Source organism: Epinephelus fuscoguttatus, linkage group LG19 (genome assembly GCF_011397635.1).
Source record: "Epinephelus fuscoguttatus linkage group LG19, E.fuscoguttatus.final_Chr_v1".
In the NCBI taxonomy this organism is placed as follows: Eukaryota; Metazoa; Chordata; class Actinopteri; order Perciformes; family Serranidae; genus Epinephelus; species Epinephelus fuscoguttatus.
This window is the reverse complement of record NC_064770.1, coordinates 21,280,879-21,300,374: the sequence shown is the minus strand read 5'-3', so window position 1 is coordinate 21,300,374 and position 19,496 is coordinate 21,280,879. Positions and strand designations below refer to the sequence as shown.

The window sequence follows — 19,496 nt, the reverse complement described above, 5'->3', positions numbered from 1 at the left end:
GGAAGGGGCCGTGCTGAAGGAGAAGTGAGTGCAAAGTGTGGGGAACGAGAGAGACAAGTCTGCTGTCTTCTGCTGCACCCATCTGTTCTGAAAGTGCAGGTGGAGCCCTATTCACTCCGCTCTGCGTGTGAGTGTGAAGAGGGGGGCAGGAAGAAAGGAAGGGCAGCGAGAAAAAGGGAGTGGAGAGATGGAAGGGCAGGGATGGAAGAGGGAAGGGGAGGGAAGGGGGGGGGGGGGGGGAAACTCTTGGTGATCTCTCCTGAAGGGGATAATGGGAGAGGAGCGCATTGCAATGGCTGCCATGTAGTACCCTCCCTGCACAATTAGCCAATCAGCAGCGCGCTCTGCCAGCCAGGAGGACGCATAAAAGAAGAACATTGCAGCAGAGGCACAGAAGGAGACTGCGAGAGGAGCAGGGAATTACACATAAAAACAGCAGAACCAGAACACCCTCCCCTGGACACACCCTGCTGAGGATCACTGCTTCTCTTTTTTTTCTGAACCATCGCCCACGCCACTCGGAGAGAACGCTCTCCCTCATCATCACCCAGTAGAAAACCCCTTTCTCCTCATTTTCATCCTATAGAGGACACCTACAATCTCGGAGGGCTGAGACTCCCTGGCGAAGATTGTATTTTTTTCCTTTTTTTCTTTTTTTTTTCTTTTCATTTGGACTCCTGACAGAACACGAGGGCCATATAACAGAAAGGCCGAAGAGCATATAGAGACTCAGCCTCCAGCTTCAAGACCAGTGGAAAGAAGGACCTAGATTTCTTTCATTGTACGTCAAGAATGGTTACTGTACGTATGACTCTATTTCTCTTCAGATGTTGTAGCAGCATGCTTACATTGTATCTCAGTCCCTTTATGTTTCATTTGCTATGCATTACAGTGCATGTACACATTGGATGTAGCCATACACAGATTTATTTCTTACTAGTGTATCTGTAGTGGAGACATATGTCATTTTTAAACGGAGCTCCCTTGCTTTGCCCACATGCCAAAACACAGACAGGCTTTTGGATTAGTGTCCTGTGTTTTTGTCCTATATGGTTTGCCGTAATATTATGATAAGATTAACGATCGATAGAGGCAATTAGCAGTCCGATACTGAGTGATGCGCCATGCCGGCTGCGCTCCAGCCTGCAGTCATCCCGAGCGATGGATAAAGTCTTTCTCCTGCCATTTTAGATAACACAGCCTTTACGTTTGTGTATCACAGCCTCAATGTCGACGCTTTTGAGTGTATTTCCTAAGCGATGCAGGCGTCAAGGTTGAGGAATTCCGCAGGATTACAGAGATGGAGATGGAGAGAGGCGATGGAGATGGAGATGGGAGATGGAGAGAGGTTTCAGCGGGGAGGGGGGTTGGTCTTGCTTTCTTTGCCTGGCGCAGCACAAGGATGCTGGAGACGGCTTTCTGAGACAAAACATGATGCCTCGGAGGCTGAGGGCCCATCCAGCAAGGCAAAGGAAAAAAGGGTCGAGTCACTCCGGGAGGAGGGAGGGAGGAGAAGAGGGGGGGGGAGGAGGGAGGAAGGGAGGGGAGATTACGCATCCATTGGTTTGCATTGAATCAGACAAAGTCCAAAATTCCTCAGGGTTCTCGTTGCGATGCAACCGAGTAAATGGGCTGGAAACCTCAGAGGCCAAAGACAGTGAGGACGCGCGCGGACATCTCCATTTTAAGCGCATTTCCTTCCAAGTATCACAGCGCGTACGTACAAGATGGCCATGCTTACGTTGCGCGTGGCGGATGAAAAAGGGAGATGTGAGCTGTGATAAATTAGCTTTGCACTGAGCCGACGGCCGGATTGGGCGTGTCTCTGCTGGACTTAAGCACCCAAACGAGGGCCTTGAAGCCTCAAAAGGCCTGCTCCGATTTACCTCTTGACATCCTCTGTGGTTGGCAGCGGATGGTTTATTTATGCAGAGCAATTAAGGCACATTTGCATTGAATTATAGAGGCCAGGAAATAAATAAAAGAGCAAGAATCAGCTCGGTACAAGCAGGTGTTAAATACCCAGCGACATTTTAATAAAATCCGTAAAGTATTTGTTTAGTTTGGGGGAAATTATTAAAATATTATTAGAATTGGAATTATATCCACACGTGGCAAAATGTCAATGACTAATAGCATGAGCACTAGATAAATAATTCAACACATAAAAGGCACTGGATGCTAGAGATGGACTTTAACATCTCATGTCACTGAATTTAAAAATATTGCTTCGACAATATGAAGCAAAATGGATGCTGGACAGCACCATCATGTGTGAGGCTCGGACTGACACATCCCCAATCCCACTTTTATTTTCTCTTTGTTGTACATTACCTATTGTCCCTCCTTTCAGGCCTATAGACACACAGAATCACACCGACAGAGGCTGTAGCTCCCCTCCACATGGTCCGCAGTCCTCCATGCCTGTTCCGCAGTGCCAAGCAAATAAAAGCGTTGAGTCAGATAACCTATCCAAGGCACTTACACAATTCAAGGACAAGGGCAGCCGAGGCCATCACTGTAAACCACCCTAAAGTGAGGCGAGGTTGAAAACACAGAATTACATATAAGTATTTTTATCTGAGGTCTGAAGTCTGTGTCTAAAATAAAACCATTAAAAGGCTCAATTTTTATTGCAGCTAAGACATGGCCTGTGTAAGTTGCATGAAACGTTAAATGTGATTGTGTTATGTAAGCGGTGATTTGCCTCCTGTTGCCAACGACTTCATGTAATTATCAGCAACAAATATAAAGCCTGAAGGGAGGAAAGAGGTGCATGTGCTATCTCTGAGACTGCCAAATGAATCTCATGGGCTCATGATTTTAGATAACAAATTGTAGAAATTCAATATTATAAAGAGGGTATATGAAGGTTTATAATTAGGGTAAAATATTTTTATGTTTTTGTAATAGTAGGCGAGTTAAATCCAGCTATTTTAAATGCGACTATCAGCACTATTATTCTGTGCGTAAATATCTCGGATTGGGGATTTTTTTATTTGACCTATCATGGCGTTTTTGACTTGTGGCTGGCAACTGTAACAGTCATTGTTCCCGGAGAGTCCTGCAGCCCCTGGCCACGACACAAAGCGCCACTGTTTACATTAATATTCATAGTGCTGCCATAGCCTCTGCGAGGGAGAAGAGGAGGAACGGGTGGCTCTTTTGTTTGGTCGCTTCAATACGTTTATTCAGCAAAAAGGCGCTCCGGTTCATGAATGCCTGCAGAGCTCACAAGTCTTGCCTTTTTTTTTTAAAATAAAGGAGGGGGGTAAATAAGAGAAACGTTGAAATCGAGGGATTTTTGTTATGCATCTGCCATATGCAAATAGCCGCATGTGTTATTTCTGTCTTAATTACTCGATTTTAAGCGTTTTTCAAGTTAAGAAAATGTAAAATAAAATGAGTCAGTGGTGTTTGCCGGATTCAGGGGCCTCTGTGGCCTCAAACGAGACCGTCTGAAAGCCACTCCCTTTTTCAGCACGCTGGATAGCGCCCCGCATGCTACAAGGACTTGCAGGACACATTTGTCTCCCTGAGCCTTTTGACGTTGTCTGCTCCCATCTTATCAAAGAGAAAAGCCCACCATACTCAGAGAAGCTGAAATCTTTAAAGAAATCTTTTATTTTTAGTCTGCGGAGCGGAGAATAGGATGGAGCCTCGGTGAGCACGGCTGACATGGGCTGTGACTCCTGTCGTCCTGTTGTTTTACAGCTGCCACCATGATCCTTTAAGCTGCAGAGAGTGTGGCTAATGCCCTTTGTTTGGGATAATCCCGTAATCTGTGTTATTTAGAGGGCTCATTTACACTTCAGCCTCGCATTCAGTCTTGATTCATGCCTTCCAGAAAGAAATCTTTATATAATATATGATAATGTGGACTGGAGACAAGGTTATATGTTAAAGAAATCTGTATCATCATTGCTAGTTGAAAATATCCAGGTGGTTTTAGTTTTGTCTACACAAAGAGAGCTAAAGTACATATAATACACACATACAGCAAGCTGAATTAAATCCTAAAATGTCCAAAAATTAATGTTTTTGCTGAAACTGCTGATGTTGACTGGGTCATTTTCTCTCTTGTAACATGTAACCTGGCAAATCACACGCTCTGACTTAAACCTGGAGATGATTATTGTTCTGTACATCATAGCCTCCAGTGCTGCGCTGCATTTGGAGCAGAAGTGAATTGGGTGAGAGCAGTTTACAGGCATCAGAAGACAGGCACCGCATTTACATTCAGTCATGTAATGCTTCTGTGTTTTGTAATTTAATAGTGTACAGTGTAGGTGGTGGGTACGTGTGCTTGGCAGTGGAGGCAGGGCTCTTGTTTGCGTGCAAGTCTGGGTTCATGTGTTTGGCAGAGGAGGCAGGGCTCTTGTTTGCGTGCAAGTCTGGGACCATGTGTGGGCGATGCTGATGCAGTACATTAAATATTAAGGGAGATCTCACAGAACCCCAAAATAGAAAAAAAGCAGTGTGGGACACATATTGCTACCCTGACAACTGGAATCTTTGAGGAAATCTAAAAGAGGGTTTCTGAAAAAGATATGCTTTCGTCCTTATTAGATAGTTAACAAGAAATATGTCTAGAAAGAAGATTTGCAACAAAGGACCTCGGCCATATTTGCACCCAGGACGTCATGGTTACAAGGCACTCCTTGGGTGATTTTTATTGTCTCCAGTATAGCTGGAGTAGAGCTATACTGGGCGTATTAGGAATATTCATGCTATTGTAGGCTACAGCATCCCGATGATTTATTGTCTCGTTGCCATAGTAATTGGGTTTCTGCAAACCAAACTCTAGACTATTTGATTTTTGTTGTTGGTACACACAATGAAATATGACAGCCCTAAAGACGAAACAGTCTCCTCTGATTTATTTGTTTCCAATAACGTCAAAACATGCTGCTTCTCTCTGTTCCTGTATGAAAATCTTAATCTTAGTTGCTGCTTGTGTCAGCCAATCTCGGTGTGCCCAGCCCATGCTCGGTGGGTCTGTGAATTATATAACTTCACACTGTTCACTGGGGATGTGTGTTCTGCCATGGTGAGGGTTATTTCAGTTGGCGAGTCAAATTTGCCCTAATATGTTTTTTTCCCTTTCAAAATGCTTTTTGTCATATTTGGGACACATTCAGCTGCTTATGTTTCTGTTCGTCAGATGCATCACATCACACAACCGTGCACTAGGTTAATATTACAATAAACACAACACAACAGCTTGATTCCACCTTTTTGTCAACATGTGTTAATCGTATAGTCGTAATGGCATGTAAGAGATAGTCAGCAGGCATTTGAACCGTGCATCAAAATCCTGTGACAGATTGCTGTCTGCATTGCTCTGCCTTTGTGCGTAGATGTGTGTCTGAAGTATTTTATTTTTAGGCTGTCTTAACTCTGTCACTGTGCTCCTTCTCCCCTTGTCATTATCAATCTGTCTTACTGATATTCCCTGCGTTTGCAAAGCCGTACAATATTAATACTCTGAGGCAAAAAAAAAAACAAAAAAACGTCTGACCTGTATAGCTGCTCCTAACAAGCACAGACACAAACACACACCGAAAGTAAGAAAGCCATTCAGCCGTTAGAAACAATGCAGTCTTTGAGGGACTGTTACCTGGGCAACGTGAGTCGAGGTGAGGCTCAAAGCAAGACAGCAGGTTACAGAGACGAGGAGAAAAGGCAGGTTAGACAGACCCAGTCGCAGACGCTGGGGAAGGAGAGAGAACACATGAAATGGTACATAGGTCTGGAGACACAAATGAAGACATTAATGCTTCTAGTAATGTGATGGTAACACAGAAACACACTTATACAAACACATAATGCAGGTAGATGGTGAGCTGTGAATGAAAGATAGGGTAAATATTACTGTTATAATGTTTACGTTTCAGTGACACCTACAATATTTCTCCATCAAGTCAGGAAATCCCCTGAACGTACTTTTGAAATAATTCTGAACATTCCTTAATTAAGTCCCTTTGTTGCTTTGCACTACATTGAAAGACCCCAGGAGCTTTAGAGGAGACTCATTTAGCCTTATTGACATACATAACACCCACCAGTTAGGGATGTGCAACAGCTCAAACCCACAATCTGACATAACAATTTCACACATGTATTAAAACTATTCATCCAAGCACCTTAAGAGTTCTGTTTGCGAAAAGGCACTGAGATGCATCAAAACTGTTATAGTCCACTGCAAATGCATGCACATGGTGATGCTATAGAGGCTAATTTTAGTTGCATGAGTCAACAAGGATAACCTAACTCTAGGCATGCATACCTATTTACTTTGACATGCATATATTTAATTTAATGATGTTTGAAGGAGAAAACAACGGATGCAAATGAAAAAAATGCCCGCCCTTGCACAATCATATAGGATGTTAAATTACGATAGCTAAGCCTGCACGTTTTTAGTAGCTGAACAAATTAGTGCACAAGCATCACACGAAGAAATGTCATCACAACCAATTTCATTTGAGATTCTTCGTCCTTTATTTACACACACCAAAAAAACACAGTGTTTTTCCATGAGGATTCAAACTGGAAATAATGACCCAGAGACAGAGAGCTAGGTGTGTGAGGGAAGGGAAAAAGAAAGGGAAAGTGGAGCAAGAAGTTTTGTTTCTGGCCACACCGATGTTCCTTGAGGAGCCCCTGTGGATCAAATTAAGCAACACTGTGCACTCCAGAGCAACACAAACACTACACTGTGCACTAATCCACACCATTATTCCACTTACAAAAATAAAAGTCATAGGACCACAAAGAAACCTTAACAAAGTCCGATGAACAAATGTGTAACCCTGACTTTTATTTCTACCAAACCATGATATTCCTCATTTCTTGTAGCACAAAATCCATTTACCGTTGCCACTGTGGCTTTTGTCCATCATCTCGACCACTGCCACCCCAAACTCCCCCAGCCTCACACACCACCATCACTATTATCCGTCCCTGTGTAATGATGTAATGGTGTTTGACCCTGGAAGAGAGTAGGGGGGAGGGGAGCAGTAAGGAAAAAGGGACTGTGACATCTGCAGGACCAGAGGCAGGGAGCGAGAGAGGGGGAAAGATGGGGTGAAAGTGGGGGAGGGGAGATGATAAATCAGGCCTTGTATCCATCTCCATTTTAGCAATGCTGATTCCTGACCTTTCCCTCTGACAGCGACAGAGTGGACAGCCTGCGTGTGTGCATACTTTATGTATTATGTGCTAAATATTAGCACATTAGCATTTACACGGCCATATCATTGCAGTGTCCAACTGTGCGTCTTGTGCGAAATATAAAATCTAACTCCACCCTCTTCCTCAGCAGATAATCAGCACCATGGAAACCCAGGTGTCCAACGGTCCAAGCGGAACCAGTCTGCCTAACGGCCCAGTCATTAGCACCAATGGCTCCACAGACGACAGCAAAACCAACCTGATCGTCAACTATCTGCCTCAGAACATGACCCAGGAAGAGTTCAAAAGTTTGTTCGGTAGCATCGGAGAGATTGAGTCCTGCAAGCTAGTCAGAGACAAGATAACAGGTGCAACACTTTGTCCACGCTGAAAACAAAACATCACTACAACTGGTTTTGAGAATCACTGACACCACTGTGGCTCTTTGTCTCCAGGTCAGAGTTTGGGATATGGCTTTGTAAACTATGTGGATCCAAATGATGCAGATAAGGCCATCAACACACTCAATGGTCTCAAACTGCAGACTAAAACAATCAAGGTGAGCTCACCTCTATTCTGTACAAAATTCACTCTCCATTTTTGGATTCTTTATGGCGTGCTAGACAAAAAGAAAGGAAGTGGAGATTCTGTCAGGGAGGGGGTGTGTGTGTTGAGAGAGGTGGCGACAGACGTGACAGAGGGAGGGGAGGAAAATGGGGAGGAGGAGGCAGAAGGGAGCGCTGGCCAGAACAAAGGAAGTGAGAGAAAGGGTGAAAAGAGCAGGAGTGAGTGGAGGTCAGAAAGCAAGGGGCGGACAGCATGCAGAGGTTATTGTGATGGAAATGTAATTAGGAAGCCTGACTGTGGTGCACAAGGGTCAGTCTTGGTTACCCCATCTGCCTCCAATCTAGGCTAATTAGGGGGCTTCTTTGTCCCAAAATCAGATGAAGGAAAGAAGGGGGCATATTATTAAACACTATTTCCTTCCATCCCCCCCCGACCTGATCAAAGTAGATCAAAGATCGAGACAAACTGCAGGATTGAGAAATCGAATCTCTGAGAGAGCAGAGCAGGTGATCTACCAACAGCTGTCCATGAATAGGGACGTTAATTTGGACTAATGGCAGATCAAACAACGAGCTACCAGCAGGAAAAGTCAAGTAGTGGATTTGGTTCCTTTCTGGAATATTTGTGTATAATACCATCAAATATTTTGCACAATACTGCACAAGAGAAATTACTTCTTACTCTGGAACAACCATGTAGAAGAAGTGTTAATTGTCATGGCTATTATTCTGTTTATTTTACTACATTCACTTATTATCAGTGTATCTATACATAGATTGCTCTGTTTATAATTAATTCATTCTCAGATGTGAAAGAAAAAAACTCTCAGCCAATAGCATAGTTTTATCCTTCTGATTCTGCAGAAGGCTTCAATGAAGAGGGGTGAGGCTGTGAGGGAGGGGGCAGCGGTAGAAGGGTAGGGGGTAGCTCGGAGAGCAGAATGCCAATGACAGGATTAGAGGCCATATGGGCTTCAGGCACCATCTGTACTGTGGGAGCGACAGGGAGAGGGTTAATTATAGGGCAGCCTCTGCTCCCCGAACACAGCAACTCCCCCCTGACTCATCCAGAACACCCTAATCACTGCACCACACAACCCTCCTGCTCATACAGTCTGTCTGTGTACACAATAGACACTGGTGCTTAGTGCTGATGGATGAAATCAGAACACCTGTATTCATCTGAAAGATAATATACAAGTCATTTGGATTCGCATCAGAGTTTTCTTTGCGCCTGTGCGATAAGTGAAATTTTAATCTCGCAAATATTTCTAGAAATTTGTGAAATTCACAAACAGTTATTCTATAACACGAATCCATATGCATAGAAACAATATGTGTGTGTCTGTGTGTGAGAGCAGTGTGTTTAAAAGTTGTCAAGGATCCTGCAAGTCTTGTGATGCACTTATATTGTTTGCTGTTTGCCAGTGGAGCTGTTCTCCTCCAGAGGATAGAGACAAAGGAAGGAGGCAGGACAGGGAGGGCAGCTCAGCCTATCTCAGACAACACTCACTCTGTCTCTCCATCACACACACACACACACACACACACACACACACACACACACACACACACACACACACACACACACACACAGCACTGCCAACAATGCACTGAACTGGATTATCTATTGCACATGTGTTTGCATGCTCTCATCAACACAAAAACAAGAATGTGTGTATAGCTTGTTTTTTAAACAATCAATCAGATATTCTTCTGCAGCACTAGATGTAAAACTGTTCTGAAAAGTAGACCAACAGAAAACCATAAGGGATATAAACACAGACGCACCAAAAATGGCCGTGCACTAATTAAGTCACCAGTGGATTCAGGGAAATACATCAGCAAAGGCTGATGTTTTTCAGCGCAAAACAAAGCTGACGCCTGGGCTTGATGACTGGTATCAGTTTGGGTAATGGTTACAGTCATCATAGTGTCTCTGTGACGGTCTCATTGCGGCTGAGTGTGAGCTTAAAGGCAATGATTAAGTCCACAGATAGCAAAGAGACAGTTGGGTCTGTGGAGAGGGCGAATGAGAAGAAATCAGCAGGAGTTGAAATGAAGACTCTTTGCAGGCAACTTACATCAGATCTTTCTCACATGTCCCTTAAAGCTGGAGTTGGTAACTTTAATGAAAGTGACATTTTGTCATCACTGCTGAAACAGTCAGTGTGTCCTGATAGCGGCATATGTGACAGATAATTTGTAAAAAGAACATGTTCCCCTGCCTCCTCATAAGGCTCCTAATGGCATTTGCAAGAATCCACCGTATGTGAAAGAAAGCAGTGTGCTAGAATCTACTGCGGCTCGTGGAAAACAATTCGAGGAGTCAGAGCCGAGAAGTTTCTAATGAAACTGTCAATCATTGCTCATGAACTGCAGTCAAACTGTAAAACTAGGCAGCGCTGATCAAATATAAATCAAGACTCTGTTACTGTGTTGCCTATTTCTCGCCTCAAATGTCTTCAGAAACATTTAAGTGTACTGTTTAGCTGTAAAATGAGAAAGCTTGTTACCTGGCAACCATGTTAAAAAAACAAGTCAAACCAAAACTCAGCACCACCCATCGGCTGGAAGACACTTGCTTATTTTACAGCTAAAGGGCACACTATAATATGTTCCTGAAAAAATCTGACATGAGAAAGAGGCAATTCAGCAACAGAATCTCGATTCATATTTGATCAGTGCTGCCTAGTTTGACAGTTTGACCACAGTTGATGAGCAATGATTAGTGTGATTGACAGCTGCGTTAGAGACTAATTGGCTCTGATAGGTTGTTTTACATGAGGAGATTCTTGCAAATGGCATTAGACAGAAAAGAAGTGGGAGGAGGAACCTGACTTTTTCAGATTATCTGCCTCGTGTAATACTGTGTGGAGAGTTATTTCTATAAAAGTCTCTTAAGTCTCTTAATAAAAATCTTGTGATTTTTGGTGATGTAAATATGATGCACTTATTGATTTATTTGATTTGGACGTTGTAGGTATCATACGCTCGGCCAAGCTCGGCCTCTATTCGTGATGCCAACCTTTACGTGAGTGGACTTCCCAAAACCATGAGCCAGAAGGACATGGAGCAGCTGTTCTCCCAATACGGTCGCATTATCACATCCCGTATACTAGTGGACCAAGTCACAGGTATAGCCTTATTTCACTTCTCATGCTGTCACTCAAGCGCCATTCCATGTCCAAACGAGAGACTGGTAGGCCACAGCAGTCGCTGATGCCAAGGTAGTAAAATTGGTTTGTATTCTTAATCGGAGCAGGCATATCACGAGGAGTGGGCTTCATCCGGTTTGACAAGCGAAACGAAGCAGAGGAGGCCATCAAAGGTCTGAACGGACAGAAGCCTTTGGGTGCCGCCGAGCCCATCACTGTCAAGTTCGCCAACAACCCCAGCCAGAAGACAGGCCAGGCCTTACTGACTCAGCTGTACCAGACCGCTGCCCGCCGCTACACGGGGCCGCTGCACCACCAGACTCAGCGTTTCAGGTACTGAACCTTTGGCAATCTCACACCATCGAAAAGTAAAAAAGAGAAATCAATTAGATGAAGTGGCACACCAACAAAAAAAAGCAAATGTGGTCTAAGGAAAATTGTGAAATTGAAAACATTCAAAATAAAAACACTGTTAGTAAAATGTTCCTTTAAGCAACAGTATTGCTTTACAGTACAGAAGGAATTGGCAATATTGCGTTGTCCCTCCTTCTCACTCTTTTTCTCTGACTTTCTTTTAAACTGCAGCATGATCCCTTCACTTGGAAAGGGACCAGATCCAAATAACAGCTCAAAACCAATGTAAGACACCAGACTTTTCCAAATACAATAAAATAAAACTAAAGCTAAATAAATCTTGCTTTAAGAATAATACTGAACCTTTCAATTCTGCCTATACTATATAGGCATTACAGGCATAATAAAGATTGAAACTACTATATGTTGGCCACATCTACATGGGTAAATATGAATAATTGTTCAAAAGATTTGAAAGTCAAAGGCCTCCAGTATTAACTATTTTCATAGAACCATAAAAACAGTTGTCGATACACTCTCAATGTTGAATGCTTACTTACTCAGTATGGATAATTATTTTTAACCAGTAGATGTGAAATGGCTGGGGATACTTAATTTGGTAATACTACATTCAAACTATTAAAGGAGAAGCTATTGTGGAGCTTAATCAACTGATGTCACAATGAACAATAAATACCAGCTGAGACACATACTCGCAGCACTATTTTACACACCATCAGTTTGTGGTTGGATGGTTTGGGACTGCGTTGCAGTGAAGGATGCCCTCTGGAGGCCAGCTGGTGAAGGAGCAACATGTTAACTGAAAAGCCCCCCTTCCTTGTAGATCTCATAACTAACTTCTGCATCCCCTTCATTCTCCCTCTTGCGTTGCAGACTCGACAATTTACTAAACGCCAGCTACGGAGTCAAGAGGTAAATGCCAAAGGTGTATTTTCAAAAGCATCCATGCCAAAATTAAACCTCAAACAAAGTGCCTGGAATACCACCTGCTGACTTCATCTCGAAATCAGATATAATGGCCATAATTCTTTACACCCACTGCCCATTTAAACCATGTGACAGAAGCAGCCCAGACAACAAAACACTATCTGTAATTGCAATGATGCAAGCTTCCAACAGCAGGGTATTCTGGCATGGCTTTGTTTAACCTTTTCGTTCTTTTATTTTTACTTAATAGAGATAATTTATATGTATTTATTTATGAACTAACATTGTCAGTTTCAGTTGCTTTAATGTCCCCTTTTTTTCACCAGCATGGACATACCAGATTCCGTTTGCGTCTCCTCTGTTTGCTCCAGTTTGTGTATGATTTGATTCCAATTTGCTTTTCATCCCTCTCTAGGTTTCTGTGTTTTGTTCAATACTGTGATTTCTGTTGAACATTGTGATTCATGTGTTTAATTCTTCCAGAGGCTTTGGTCAGCAGAGAAAAATGAGAAAATATGCAAATTGTGTGGGTGTCTGTGTCTCAGGGCACACAGTGTCATTTTGTATGAAAGCAGGTAGTTTGGAGCCACTGTGGTGCCCACACATATTTATCTACTTACTGTACAGCAGAGGGGATGGAGATGGTGTCCCCCGACTACAATCTTTATCACTTCTCACAGATACATGCCCATAAGAGACAGTATAGAGAACTGAATCCTGTGTGGAACTTCAGAATGACACCCATGGTAGCTCTCCCACTCTCTTCCCCAGATTCTCCCCTATCACCATCGACAGCATGACCAGCCTGGCCGGGGTCAACCTCACTGGTCCAACTGGAGCCGGCTGGTGCATCTTTGTGTACAACCTGTCCCCAGAGGCGGATGAGAGCGTCCTGTGGCAGCTCTTCGGGCCTTTCGGTGCCGTCACCAACGTCAAGGTCATCCGTGACTTCACCACCAACAAATGTAAGGGCTTTGGCTTTGTCACTATGACCAACTACGACGAAGCCGCCATGGCTATTGCTAGCCTTAACGGCTACCGCCTGGGTGACCGCGTGCTGCAGGTTTCCTTCAAGACCAGCAAGCAGCACAAGGCCTGAGAGAGAGAGGTTGCTGGCGCCAGCTCCTTCGACCTGCAGGGAGAGCAACCTGAGCTCCCTGCGCCATCACTCTACATGGGCCTGGACTGAGTCTCTCTCTGACGCATTCTCACACAAATCCATAATATATTATCACAGACACAGACATGCAGATACACGCATACACGCACAGACATGACCAAACATATCCATACGCAAAGCATACACAAGTCAGAGTTTCAAACAAACACACTAGTGGAGTTTTTCTTTTCTCTTTACACAACATGCTAGTCCTTCCCTATATTTGCCTGGATTGAATTAGAAGGGGTACGTAGCTGGTTTGTTGGGTAGGGGCAAGAGCTATCTATTTAGGAGACAGTCTAACGAATGTGACAGAGAATGTGTACTGAGTGCTTTGATTGAATTCAGGCAAATAACAACAACTGATGAACAAAACGATCAAAAATTTAAATGAACGAATATGTGCAATTTACCCAAACTCTTACCCCACCATCTCTCCTATTATCTTGCTGGAGAGGATGTAGTCACTTTTTTACACTTGGGCATTTTGAATCAGCGATTTTTTTAGATCAAAGAAAATGAAATTAAAAAACAGTGTTCTCTTATATACGTCTATTAAAATATAACTATATATTCAATATTTAAGGTGGTTATAATAGCCGAGTATGTAAGCATTTTCTAGAAACTTTGACTACTGTTTCCTGACCTGCATTAGGTGGTGCCTAGCGTAAAGGCAGTTTTCTCTACCCTATGTGAGCGTGTTAGCTCAGACCCAATAAGATTTAGGCTAACCAATGAATACTGGTCACAGAAAAGAGTAGTCCGAAAGACATCAGAATCACTCTTTCCCTCACAGTCTCACACCAAACGACATTAATAGTACACTTCTGTATCACAGAAACACAGTTCAGTAACTAGAAGATATATTTAGTCCACAAAAACATTAAAAAAAAGAGTTCCTGTATTTCTTCTAATCTATCCTCAGGATGGATTCAACACAAGCAGACTGTCTGTGAACTCAGAGCAGAGTGGCAGTGCTCCTATGGTGACGGCGCTCATTAGTAATTCTCTGGTGGGCAAGAGAGTGGCGAGTACAAGGGGAAAACCGTTTCCCCGTAACAAAGCCACGTCAGAGGAAAATACCGGTGTTTTTTCACTTTTTGCATCACTTTTTCATCGCACCTGTATTTAACATTTGCCACATTTACTCTGCATGGCTTTGTCAGCCATGATTTGGTGTGATATCCCTTTAACTGGAAGGCCATGTGGCGTGAAGAGGTCAAGAGCAAAAAACGAGACGTGAAAATTACATTGTTCTTGCTGACGTGCTTTGATCATGAATGTTACTCTACTTGAGACAAGTCTTCAGATGAATTCAGACAAACAGGTGAAGGGACTTTGATAGTTTAAACATGATTACGACCCGCGCAAACGTCAAACACACCCCATGGACTGAACAACGGTCTAGGCTGCAGAGAAATAACACAGATGAGCAAAAACTCAAGAGCACCGGTATTATTCTTCAGTCTAGTGCACAGATAGAAGCTCCCCGGATAAATGAGGTCAAATCTTTACCATTCAGCGGAACACATCTACAGTAACAACACGCATAGAGCAGATCAAGAGGACTGCGGTTCCAAACGACCGAACATTTAAAACTGACTTAGAGTCACGTGTGTGAGCGATTATATCTGGCAATGTTAAAAAAATTATCACTGATCCTTTGAGGAGAACGATTACCAGCTCCTCCAGCTTTGCCAAATGCTCCTCAGTTTTATTTTAAACCCCTCGATTCTCTTAAAAGCTCCCCAGAAACTTTGAACTCCTGCCCTCTCAAAAGATGACTGTACGACATCAAGCCTGCAAATAAGTGTCATAATTATACTTCTGTTTATGACAGAGAGGTATTTATTTATTTGCTTCTGATCTGTTTGGCACTACCACGAAAATAGCATTTCTCAAAATATCCCCAACCCAATTGCATGAAAATTATTTATGGCACCCTTGATGAAACATTAAGGCCAACCTGTCTAGTTGAAGTGTCTGTTACAGACCAGACTTACGATTTACCATGGGGAGAGCGAATGTCTTTCAATATCAAGACATCTGCACATGATAATAGATTAAATAAGGTCAACTATATTCAAGACATTTTTGCTTTTGCTTTTCTAAATGACGCTGTGTTAGCCAAAGAGGACGATCTCTTTGAAAGGATTACATTAGAGATAAATCTATTTTTATACATACAAAGGAACAAGACCTTGTGCTGAATTTTTACAGATTCTTAAGCTTGGAAAAATTGGGACATCGCATGGCTTTATTTTAAACCCTCTGATCTTTGCAGAGCAAGGGGGAATAAGCATGCGGTGTATGGGTGGGGATTTAGGGAGGGGGTGAAGGAACATTGTATCTCGTACAAACTTAACCATTCAACCATATCACAACAATTGAAACATAAAACAAAAAATTTGATGTACAAAAAACAAAAAAAAAAAGTAAAATTAAACAGTTGGGGGTATAACCTGACAGACACATCTATACTTTTGAGTGCTTAGACACACTCTCATCTCTTGTCCTGAAGTTGTGTACAGTGTTGCTTCAATGATGGTGCAGTGAAGTGAAGTTCTTTGACTTGAGAATCCCAGACACAGCTGCAGTGAGACCAGCTCATTGCCCAGCTGAAAAACCGAATAGCTGCTTGCAAAACGTAAAAAAACAACGCAGATTCAAACAGTGACGCAGATTCATAACGAACACTGAGCATGATTCTTTATGATTAGATAGATTTGATTTTGCCAAAGAATTGCTTTGCAAGTCAGTACCAAGAAGGATAAATTAAGACTAACTATATTATTCCCTGAGTAATTGCTGTACAAATCTATGTTATTTATTGAATAAGGACCCTCGAGAATTTCAGTTATCATTACTTTTGAATACCTAAGTTGCGCATATCAGTTTGCATTTGTAAATCCTATAACCACTAAACCAAATGCTAAAATGAAACGGTTGCAAGCAATCCCATTTGCACAAATTTTATGCACACAACGAATGATAAAAAAAGGCATATCAAAAATAAATTATGACAAAGGAAAAAGAACTGGATGCATTTCCCCCAACATTTATATCATCTGCTTTGTCTCATGAGCAATTTAATCCTTTTGAAAGCATTTACATTGCACCACTTACTCTGGCATCTTTCGATCTGACTCATACTGTTTCATCCCCCCAAAATACTCTGAATGATTGTTGCTGGCGTGTCCAGAGCTGACCACATAAAAAAAGGACTAATCTAGCTACTTTGGGTCGAGCAGTTTTGCAAGAGAGAGCACTGTAGGACTGAGCACTTGGCAAGACCAGTGATAGACGTTACGAACAACTGAGAAAACAGGCCACGTTGAGCTGCAGCTGGAGTTGTTCGCCCGGCCATGTCCGATGTAGTACAGTCAACCCACAAACCAAACGCACAGCATGAAACAACCTTTCATACACCGTCTATACAAAGACCCACACCTGATGTACAGTAGAGAGCCAAGGACCATGGCAGGAAACAGTACTACACTGCTTGAGCAACAACAATAATCATTTAAAAAGACAAAAAAACTTTCCTATGGAACAGTAAGTGCAATGTGCTTTGTTTTTATATTGACTGAGAACAAATGATATATATTTTTTAAAAAAGAAATTAAACGTCACACTGAAAAGGTTTGCGGAATAGCGAAAGGAGCAGACGAAAAACATTAAAATCGAATAGACTCATAAAGAGAATCAAACACGCAATGAGAGGTCTGATCTGTAGATTTCCATAATCACTTCCTCAGCCCCTAATTTGTGCTCTGACCATGCAAAGCTCAAACAAACTGCATATTTGGCTGACTTAATAGAGCAATTCTCAATGACCTTGAAAGGAATACTGTCTAATATATCATCAGTTTTAGCCCATGTCAATTTCAAATATCTTTTCTTTTCCTGTAATTTATTGATTTCATTTACATATCAAGACTCACTTGTTAAATTAGCGTATTTGTGTTGTTGATGTTGCCATAGAGAACACACATGGGTCAAAGATTATGTTTGGTTGCATTGATTGGGTACAGTTTGTTATTTTTCTTCCATTATTTAATTAGTTGCAGTTTTTACAGTGTATGCAGATTTTAGACTTAGTTAGACTTTTTAATTTCAATCAAACTGTGTTCAATTGTGTTTGTAAAAGTCTGTGGTAGCTTTTGTTGCAACATAAAATAATTTAAACAGAAAAAATTCAAAATAGCGCCAACAAACTTGTATTATTTGGGCGACTTTAAGCTTGTAGTTTTAACTTATTGTTAACTTAAAAACTATTTATTATGATTATTATTATTGCCTCGTATAAAGTATGTTTTGTGTATATTTATGGTTTATTTCATTATATTTGCAAGTTTAAAAGATTTTAAGTTTGCCAAAATTGTGGTTACACCATTTCGTTTCTTAAAAAGGGGGACAAATAGAAAAACAGCTTTAGAAGTACGATTTGGAAACGTTCTCCATAGTCAAAGAATGCACTGCTATATTTAACTAATTGAAGTGTATAAACATACATGCTGTGTGCTAGATGTTATGCCTTTACTGCCTGTGTTCTGTTTGTCTTGTTAAATGAAAATCTTTTAATTATTTAATCTAATCACAGTCTTGTTTTTTCAACCACTCTGTCAACCCCTGAGACATGGGACAGCCCCTGTAGCGAGGCTTTGGCCCACTTGAGGGTCCAGCAACTAGCCAGGAACGGAGGGGATGTCCTAGGTTTGATACGCTCACAAGATGCTTTCCTGTTTACGCTGATGGGCTGACTTCTAAAAAAAGATATAAATGGTTCTGTTTCTGTAAACGCATTGTAATACTGAGATCATCTGTATCTATTTCAATATCAATGTCTGCTATTGAGAGATGTTCTTTAGCGCCAAGATGCATTTGGAAACCCAGCCAAGAGCTTCGGCGAAATATTACACAGCTCAGAAAAAGCTGCAGGAAGGTTTTCTTGGGAGTCTCTAGGGTAGTAAAGGGGTGAGTGGTCCTTCTGTTTCTCAACCAACTGTATTTTGTGTCTATTTATTTAGAAGAGGGGACGCAGTAACTTAGTGATGTTTTTCTTACATTTTCCTGGAATGGTAGAACAAATCAAAGGTGAAAATGATCAAAAACAGTTCTGCTGACGCCAACGTCAGCGGAAGAAATACAAAATCTCATACTTCCAAACATGACCAAATGAACAATGTCAAAATTTAACAAAGAAAAAAAAAAATAAACCTTTCAGTTTAGTCTAGGATATTTATTACTGGGATTTCAGCTGAAGACGCTTGAAGACTTTTTCATGGAATTGTTTAATTATTTGTACTTTACATGCCAGAAAAAAATAAAATAAAAGTTACAAATATTGAGTGACCCAATTTTTATTGACTGTCAAAACGATACTGTGGAGAGTTACAACGAGATGTTCCAGTTTTTCCTTCCTGCTAACATTTCCAATACCTGAACTTGCAGATCAACTGATATAGGGTACTAAGTCAGTTTCATTGCATAGAAACAAAAGAACTACAGTATTCTATTGACCCTATAAGGATGTGAAATCATGTGAATGTGGCTCACTAACCTAGTGGGACATGATATTGCCAAATTGCTAACATCTTGCTAACAGCTAATGTTATAGTTTTTAACAGAAATCAGTTCTTTGCTGCTCTGAAACAGTAGTTCTCGATTGCTGCATGATGCAACTTGCTATGTAGGCTACTGTTTAAAAACGGCAAAGAAATGATTTCCAGGAAAACTGCTGTTACACAGGTGTGAAATACTTTATAAATGAATCAGGCCTCTGTCATATTTTATCTGTGCATTGGCCTGCATATTTTCCGATACGTGATCCAGCATTTTAAGAAGTATCAGAGGCATTTCTGATACTGGTATCAGTATTGGAAAAATTCAAATTATGACCAAACATTTCTTTCAATACCAAGTTGTTTTGTTATATGTCTTTTTATAAGTAGGCAAATATTTTAAATCCATTAAATAAATGCCTACATTGAACTATGTTAAATGGTTTGAGAGTATGAAAGAAAGGATGGACTATAATCGTTGCTTTAAATATATTCTTAGGTTTCTAGACAGCTCCTCCGACTGTGGTATTTAAAGCTATGTTTCAGAAGTATGTTTAATTAATACTACTGA

The 19,496-nt window shown here is 41.5% G+C and overlaps 1 protein-coding gene across 14 annotated transcripts; it reads left to right on the top strand.

Annotated features, from left to right (window-relative positions):
* Nucleotides 1–260: 260 nt before the first annotated feature.
* On the top strand, nucleotides 261–18,708 carry elavl3 (ELAV like neuron-specific RNA binding protein 3). 14 transcript variants are annotated; one of them, XM_049562260.1, is made up of 8 exons: nucleotides 261–801; nucleotides 7,328–7,544; nucleotides 7,632–7,735; nucleotides 10,726–10,879; nucleotides 11,005–11,233; nucleotides 11,486–11,539; nucleotides 12,149–12,187; nucleotides 12,953–18,708. In XM_049562260.1, exons 1-8 carry the CDS (start codon nucleotides 793–795, stop codon nucleotides 13,299–13,301), a joined length of 1,155 nt encoding a protein of 384 aa, XP_049418217.1. In that variant the 5' UTR covers nucleotides 261–792; the 3' UTR covers nucleotides 13,302–18,708. The 14 variants fall into 14 exon arrangements, with proteins under 14 accessions (XP_049418217.1, XP_049418218.1, XP_049418219.1 ...); XM_049562261.1 differs by having other exon boundaries at nucleotides 7,325–7,544; nucleotides 11,008–11,233; XM_049562262.1 differs by having other exon boundaries at nucleotides 7,325–7,544; nucleotides 12,974–18,708.
* Nucleotides 18,709–19,496: the final 788 nt, after the last annotated feature.

Excerpts from the sequence above, each read along its gene's own strand:
- elavl3 (XM_049562259.1), top strand. Across the intron at positions 10,880-11,004 it reads ACTAGTGGACCAAGTCACAG|CAGGCATATCACGAGGAGTG; the intron begins GTATAGCCTTAT and ends TCTTAATCGGAG. Across the intron at positions 11,540-12,148 it reads AATAACAGCTCAAAACCAAT|ACTCGACAATTTACTAAACG; the intron begins GTAAGACACCAG and ends CTTGCGTTGCAG.